Source organism: Curcuma longa, chromosome 16 (genome assembly GCF_044706935.1).
Source record: "Curcuma longa cultivar G26 ecotype Majalengka, Jawa Barat chromosome 16, ITB_CL_G26_1.1, whole genome shotgun sequence".
NCBI lineage: Eukaryota > Viridiplantae > Streptophyta > Magnoliopsida > Zingiberales > Zingiberaceae > Curcuma > Curcuma longa.
The window spans coordinates 8163502-8172476 of NC_133876.1; the positions used below are offsets into that span (position 1 = coordinate 8163502).

Below are 8975 nucleotides of genomic sequence, written 5' to 3' on the forward strand. Positions count from 1 at the left end.
TCAATGTCTGGATCATTTAGAGGTAGTCTTAAGAATCTTATGACATCTGAAGGATGCTCTAGGAAAGACACTTTTGTGTGAGGACCGAAGTCACCTTCAAATATGCATACTGATGTTGATGAAACACATCAAGATTAATTGTCACTTCATAAGAGACAAAGTGAAATCCAATGAAATTATAACACCAATTTTCCATATGATTGATAAGTTACTAGATGATTGGTTCTAAAAAGATCTTCCTTTTCTCCGACCATTTTAGTTCTATACCCTACAACAAAAGATACAAAAGTTGCTAGATTATACATTTTACCTATTGACGTCTGGAGATGCTCTGTCGCCGCTAGTCCCAAAACATGACCTTGTCATAATAACGACTCCAAAATAAAAATCCGAAGCTCCAAAACCGAAAGGCATTGCATACCTTTTCTCTGATACCATGAATTGGTATCAGATAAACTCCACAAATCCGTAAATACCGAAAGACTCGGAAACCTGCTCTGATACCAAATAAATTGTCACGCTCTGGGAGATGGCTGTCCGAAAAAATTCGACAGCATCTCCTCAGTAACAATTGCATTTTTCCTAAATACATATATAATAAGGCCAACATGGCCACCTAAGGCCTACACAACCACAATCTATACACAACAAAGATACTCACAAGTACTAAAACTGGGAATAATAACCACAACTATTATTTTATAACATGCATACCAAAAATAAATAACATATATATGAAAATCCACAAGATATAGATCAAGTTCTGAAAAGTAAATACTAATATCGAAACAAAACCACAATTTTGTCGAAATCATCTCGACAAGGGACTAGCAGGGCCGCTCTCCAGACAAACATCAACTTGAAAAAAAAAAGAAACCAACAGAGTGAATTCAAAGAACTCAGCGGATATCTAACAGACATGTATAGTAAACTATCCCTAGCAGTAATAATCATGTCAGTACAGTCTCTTGAGAGGATAGTAAGAAATGGAAAAACTGAAGGAACGGAAGAGCTGTACATACCAGAATCACCTACCAAAATGCATAAGGCCTCCTGTATGTGCATGTCAAACATATGCAGCAAGCATAAATAAATGCAATCCATGCAGTATGCACATGATGCAATGACATGGTCACCCCTGACGCCAGTCAGCCACCGTCACCACAATGGTGAGGTCGAGTGGGTAGGACTATGACAACTGTGCACTTTGCCATCACTGCTCCTGAGTGACCGAGTGGACAGGATGTTGTCGGAGTACACCTATCCTCCTACCCCAAGCCATATGGGGGAGCAATGCTCTCATCTCCTCGTCTCATAATGCGAAGGAGGGATCCCTGTAATGCTACCACGCTGCGGAACCACTACCCCTGAGTGGCCGAGCGGAGCCCTGACAGAACAACTGCACACACCCTCCTGATGTACCACTAACCCATGAGTGGCAGTGTGTGCAGATCATGTAACTGGTGACGGACTCAAACTATAAAGGAGCCGATGATCGCCAGCATGCAATCATGCAAAATGGTGCATGACACTCATGTATGCAAGATACATCTAGTAGATAATCAATGCCTAGTAAAGAACAGTATATAACTACTCTGATGAACCTATATACACATAGCTAGTATCAAGATACTAAGGAACTAAACATGTATCAAGTATAAATGGTATACAACATATGTAAGCAAGTAGTGACATACCAAGCATATATAAAAGCATATCAAGAATACTACCAGCTATAGCAAAACTATACATGTCAAACAACTTATCTAAAAAGATAAGAGAAGATACCCACCTTCCGATTGTAGTCCGTATCAACAAGAAAAACCTACGTCTAGAAATCCGGCTCAATGTCCTGAAATTATAATAACTTACCTAAATTCGATGGTATGTATATATATATATTTCCATCAAATAAAACCTTAGTCGATTTTTAATATTTGTTTAACCCAATCCAAATTAACCTAACCCATAGTTTAACCCTAGCCATTTGGCCTCTACAGAAATTGCCGGTTGTCCATATAATAGCTATTTAATAAAATTATGAACAAGTAACTTTTTGGCTACTTATGATCCTTATGGACCTTTCCAAACTAAGCAAATATGTGCTTATGTTTCATACCTTTAGGGGTTGAATAACATTTACAAAGTCATTCACAGAAACTAAAAGAAATGAAGGCAGGATAGATGGTTCAATAACTAGTACCATTTCCTGTCTGTTTAAGAATATTATGGTCGCACATTTGATGTTTTATGAAACTCTTCTTAGTTTGGGTGTTAAAGCTGGAATTTGGAAATCTGGAGATGAAACACAATAATACATATAACGAGTGATTACATCAGGGTTCTAAATCCACCATTGCCGGAAACGTGGAAGATTTTCATGTGTCAGAGAATGAAGAATAAATTGTTGTAGTCTATCCATGTGAAACATCCCCGATAAAGCATTTTCAAAACAATAGCATCTAAGTAGTTGGTAGAGCAGCACCAACTACTGAAAGCAAAAACAATCAGCCATTAAACCATAATAGATCCAACCAAGTCACCTCAAATCGTAAGCTCTTGCCCTAGATCCAACCTGATTCCGCAGTTCCACCTCGCTGCCAAAACCCACAACACTCCGATCACCATTCAAGAAAAGGAAACCTAACCGGAACCAAGGAAAGGGAACTCACCTCCAAGTTCAAATCGATCCCAGCAAGTCGATCGACGAACGACAACCGGCAATCCCCAAGTATGCAGATCAGGCGAAGGTGTCTTTTCGGGCCTTCTCACACGGCGGCGACGGCGGCTCTGTTTCAAAAGAAAGGAGGCGACGGCGACCGAGATTTTGCCGTGGCCGTCGCTCAGGGAGAAAACCTCGCGCCGATCGCGATTCCGAACATATTTATTTTAATATTGTTCATATTTTATTACAACAGTTTTTTCTAAATTAATCTAAAAATTTATTGATTTTTGATTTAGTAAATTTTCGTCCTCAGCTCGATATGTACAACATAGCATATTTGGTAAATCAAAGAAATAAAGTTTGTCCTCAGATCAAAAATTTATTGATTTTTGATTTAGTGTGACCGAAATAAAATTTTCGATCGGCAGCACACGGTTGATCAGACTAGCATATTTGGTAAATCAAAGAATAATATTTTGCATTACTACTTCTTTCAAATTGAGAGGTAGTGAGCACGTGTCCTGATTAGAGCAACCTTAAACATTGATCCGACTGAAGAAACTAACGGAGGTTTCTAAATCAAAATTAGATCGTCTAAATTGTTAGATGATCCATGCATACATAAACTGGATGATCCATACATACACAAATTGTTCTAACTTTGTCTTGTAGGATTACTATTATATATTGTGCTAACTCTGTTTTGCAGATAAAATAAAGTTGTCTAGAATTTAAGGGTTCTGTTGACCGAATATAGTGGTTTGGTTGATCGATCAATGCAGATATGCATCAGTCAGATCTGAATCCAGCAAAGAAGAAAATAGATGTTCAGTAGATCGATTAGCAGGATCAATCAACCAAACAAATATGGAAAGCATTATCAGATAAGATGAGATCTATTCAGAAAGGAAATAGTATTTATCAGTCAACTGGTAAGTCTATTAATCGATCAATAAAATATGGTAAGATCAGATCGAATGAGAACTAATCAAGCACGCAAGGAAAGTCGAAGGTCTAGTTGCCTGATAAAGAAGTTCAGTTGATCCAAAGGATCGATCTGATAAAGATTATAAAAGAAGCTTCGAGATCCGAGGCTCTGTATCAATTCTGAACGATTAGTCCTTCTCACTTGCTGCTTTGCCTGTGCAAGACAATCTACTGCTACTCCGTGAGGCTCTTCGACAACCTTTGCCTACATACTACATTCTTTGTTATCAGTAAACTTAATTTCTTCCATTTCCATTTAAAGGGAGTAATAGTGTGTTACTATTCTCTTCATTCTTGTACAAGTTTTCCTCATTCTTCAAAAGTTTTTGGAGAGGAGAAATTTAGTGGATTGCCCAATGAAAAATGATCCAAGGGATCATGGATCTCGGAGTAACAATCATTGAACTGTGAACCAAGTAAAAATTGATTTGTTTATTTGTGTGTTTTCATTCCGTTGTTATCTATGATTATGAAAAGAAAAGTCTTAAAATACGAAATTCACCCCATCTCTAGTCTTTCTTGATCCAACAATAACATCAATCAACTATTATTGTTCATTAATTGATTGATATCCATTAGTTGAGTTGTTCAGTCCAGTTTTAAAAATTTGCTTGTTGCTACAGTGCCATCAATCAATTGCTCGAAGTTATCAATCGACTAATGTGTCTATCAGTTGATTGATCAAACCTATCAATCCACTGATCATGCAACAAACCCCCTTAAATCATAAATTTAGGGTTTAGAGATTCATCAGTCGATTGCTAATGAGTAGCAATCGACTGATACCTCTATTTTCAACTTTACCAAGGTTGAATTTTTATCTTATACCTAGTATCCAATTAACCTTAATCTATTATGACTTCATTTATCTAGTATCCGATTACCGTTAACCTACTTGGATTTCACGTCTTAAATGTCTAATCCTTAATGATCCACTTAGACTTTACCTCTCATGTTAATACCTTATTGGACTTTCGACCATCCAGCATCCGCTCAATCATAACCTATAGCTAGTTAGACTTTTCTCTCGTCAAATCTTTATTGGACTTTGAACATCACATATTCGGCCAACTATGACCCACTCAAACTTTCTTCTTATCAACTTTTTAATGAGCTTCCAATTGTCAATTGTCTGATTAATTATAATTCACTTGGACTTCTCCACTGTCAAATATTCGATCAATCTTGACCTACTAACTCTTCACTCAACAATTCACAATCTTGGTCAATCTGCTTCAAGGTCAATTATATCAACAATCTCCTCCTCCAACAATCTTAATTTTCTTTCACTTAAGCATCTCACTTGCATCAATAAATATATTGATCATATATCGAAACTCAATTCGAATCAACTTAAGCTTTGTCAATCAAATTTGATCAACCTAGTCAACTTAGAGGCCGATTGCACTAATATTTTTTTCTTTTATGAAAATAAAAAATTCATTGAAACTTATGCGATTATGTATGGCTACAAATTATGGAAAATGAAAGATAGTGATTTTTATAAGATAAGTTAGTAAATTATATATTAGAGATATTTGTAATCAACTTAAATATATATATTTTTAATTTGGGGGAGGGATTGTGATGCAGAGGCAACACATGAAGAGTCGAACTTCAACGGGTCATAACTTTTGACTCGGAAATCAGAACGAGGTATGGTCGGATGCGCCTCCGAACTTATTTTTTACTATTTATAGTAATTTTCTATTTTTAGTTTTTTTAGTATTTTTGACTTTGTCAAGTTAGAGTTTTGGTTTATAGCCTATTTATAGGCGTGTTTAGCCGTTTACGACCAGTTTGATTGTTTAATAAAAAATTTTCTTTTTTGACAAAAATCTAGAATGGCGCCGTCGCGGCCTTCTATCTGTTTTTCCAACTTCTTGAACTTGTTCTCTCCCCAATTCTCCTCCAATCTTTCGCCTATGAAATAATCACTATTTTGTCCGACGTCATATTGGCTAGATTTTTTCTATATCAAAGAGGAATATCTTAAACATATATACCAAAATACTTTTAAGAATTATAAAGTTATCCAAAAAAATTTTAATGATTTTTAAAAAAAAATAATATTTCCTATAACATGATTAAGTTAATTAAGGAGGTTGAGCTAATCTAACCATTACTTAACTTAAATTGTAATTGATCCACAAGACTGAATTGATTCTATGTACTCAAATAAATATCATCATTGTTCTTTTTAATTGGTAAAAAAAATGTTGCCTATAACATGGATAATGTTTCCAATAGCTTGAAATTCAAGGCAAATTAAAGACTTTTAAGGTTCTTCAAAATGTCTTATTAATGCTTAATTGGACAAACATTAAGTGAGGTGAAGAAGATGTTGACCTACTAAATGAAATTCATTGATTTTTCATTTAGTAAATTTCCAATTGCTCGACCACCTTTTCAAGTGAATTTGTGTGAGATTAATTTGCAAGCACCAAAGTGATTCAGTGAAAAGAATAATAGATTAATAATTTAAGAGATATCGACCTTTTCCCTAGTCATCAACCAAGCAATTCAAGTTGGACTTTTAATTAGGTCCATTAGATATTCAGACTTATTTCTAATCCTTACATATATCATGGGCTTATAATTAAATATTCACACATCCACAAATTTGACTTGGAGGGTCATGAGTGTTGACTTCTGAAAAATGTATACTTGGAAGAGAGGTGGTAGTCGTCGATATTAAGGAGGATCGGAGGTAATTACAAAACATCAACTTAATTATAAGATTATTAATTTATGTACAAGTCCAGTCGTAATATCTCTTCAGCTACATCGCCATTTCCCATTTAATTGGACTCCACGTCCAGGTGTCAATTTATTTATGTACAAGTCCAGTCGTCAACTTTGAATATCTCTTCTGCATCGTCATTTAATTAATTAGACTCCACGTCCAGACAAATTCTTTAATTTAACAAATCCAGTCTATCTCTACTTTCAAATTCTTTGACGTCAAACTCAATCACTAATTTATCAACTGTTGTCCCTGCTTGAGAACTTCGATGTTGATGGATTCATGCAGGACCCACGACCTGAGAAGAGATAGTGGATTTCTGTCCAACAGCAAATAGAAGAAGAAAAATACGAATGGAGATTAGGGATGTCCTGATTCAACCGCTTCAATATTTAAATCAGCTCTCCGACGAAGGATGAGGATGAAGATGAAGATAGAGTAGGAGATGAAGAAGATGGTATGTGTTTTCTTGTGTGCACCTATGCCCATAAGAAACGGAACAATTATATGAGATTATCAAAGGAAATATCTAATTGTTGGTAAAGAAAATGTCTCATCACTGTGGTAATTAAGAGTCTTATCACCCATGTTCAGTTTAGTCTAGGACCATGCTACGTTAATCATGCTGTACTAATGAGGTAGGTGATCCACCATCAAATAATTTATCATTGCACGTGTCCTTCTGAGGGTGGTCTGGGCGGAAGCACAGACTCAGAGGGTTGAGATGACTAAGGGATCGATCTCTAGCTAGGAGATCACAAATTCATTCGAGAGCAGAGTCAGTGGAGCACTGAGTGGGACGTCGAATGGGACCCCTAGTGGGCTCGAGTAGGTCGCGGAGTCGATTGATCAGAGAGTCGAGCCGAAACTTGGCCACTAGGCTAGAGTGGGGAGCTCGATCGGGTGGTCGAGTGATCTACGAGTCGGGTGTTGAACCGAGTTGGGCATTGATCCGAACTATGGGCAGAGTCAATCAAGGAGTCGGTCATGAGCTCGGTGATGAAGTCAAGTAGGTCAGTCGGAACTGGAGTCAGAGCCAGGCATAGAGTCAGGTATTATATCTGACGTGTCAACACCAATCGATCCAGATCCTAACTTTTTTTTTTTTATCAAAGTAGAGTAATCCGTTACAAACTATCAAAGCACACTTTTCTATAAAGTTGATTAATTTGTCTACTAAATCAATCCTCAAAATTAATTTGCCTAATGTGAATTTAGTTTGTGTAAGTTGATTTTCGTACATAATTAAATTTGAAAAAGGAGGAACAAGACAAATTTAAATTTTTTTCCTTCTATTAAAATAAAAATTCATTGAAACTTATGCGGTTTTGAGTGGTGTGTGGCTACAAATTATGGAAAATAAAAGATAGTACTTTTACAAGATAAGTTATTAAATTATATATTAGAGATATTTGTATTCGATTTAAAGATTTTTTTTCAATGGGGGATTGACTAGATTTTTTCTACGTCAAATAGGAATACCTTATTTTCCAATAGTTTGAAATTTAAGGTAATTAATTAATGAGTTTTTCAAAGCTTTCTATTAATGTTTAATTGGACAAACATTAGATGAGGTGAGGAAGATGTTGACCTACTAAATTAATGAAAGTTATTATTTTTTATTAATAAATTTCTTGCTAATCACTTTTGCAAATGAATTTGTGTGAGATTAATTTGGACACACCAAAATGGATTCAGTGAAAAGAATAAGATGTTAGGATCGGTGCAAGTGAGAGAGAGTGAATAACTTTGATTATCTCATCTCAATTTCATACTCGTCTACAAAATGTTAATACACGACGGAAATAAAATACAAATATAAGAAAGTACAAGCACAAAATAAATCAATTTTATTTGATTCATTGTTGTTTAAGATGATTCCAAGCCATAGTCCTAGGGATCTATCCTACATCGATTATTTTTAATTTTTCATCGATAAAAAATACTTATTTTTTTATAAATTTTCATCGATTATCAAATTAAATTCGAAAATACTAACTACATGACAAATAATAACTTCTGCAATTCTTTCTACTATTATAAAATTGGTTAGACCTCCATCGGATACTTCCACAATCCCTCAATATAATTTTTTTTTTCAAATCAAACATCAATTGGGATCGAACTACAATGCTTTAAAATTTTCTAATAAGAAATTAAACTAGTGATTTATTTAATCAGTTTCTCTCATCTACTTGCAACCCACTCTCCCCGTCCTTCTGCTCCTTCTGATGTATCATTCACTCCTTTCGCCCCCCGAAGTGAACACGCCGACAGTCCTCGCTAAGAAGGCGTCTGTTAGGGCTGCGTTGGACGTCAAAGCAACAGCAAGAAAATCAAGAACCTGAAACAAGAGCATGCAACAACATGCAGCAGCAATTAGCTAGATGTATCTCATACTTTTGAAGTACTTGCATCAACACAAATTAAAGGCGAAGCGACCAGACTGACCTCCTCTTCAGCTACGCTAAACTCTGTCATCTTGATTGGATCAGAGATTTCCTTGCGCAATGAAACGACTTCTGTGAGGGATAGTGGGGTGACTACGAGTTCGTCGGTGACAATGTACGTTAATTC

At 35.7% G+C, this 8975-nt stretch overlaps 1 protein-coding gene across 1 annotated transcript in view; it reads right to left on the reverse strand.

Moving 5' to 3' along the window:
• Positions 1 to 8634: 8634 nt before the first annotated feature.
• The window catches only part of LOC141846997 (kinesin-like protein KIN-4C), a 6403-nt gene continuing 6062 nt past the window's right edge, over positions 8635 to 8975 (reverse strand). Inside the window, exon 18 of the mRNA XM_074735002.1 lies at positions 8635 to 8742. Coding sequence (XP_074591103.1) covers positions 8635 to 8742 — 108 coding nt within the window. The remainder of the gene's footprint in view (positions 8743 to 8975) is intronic.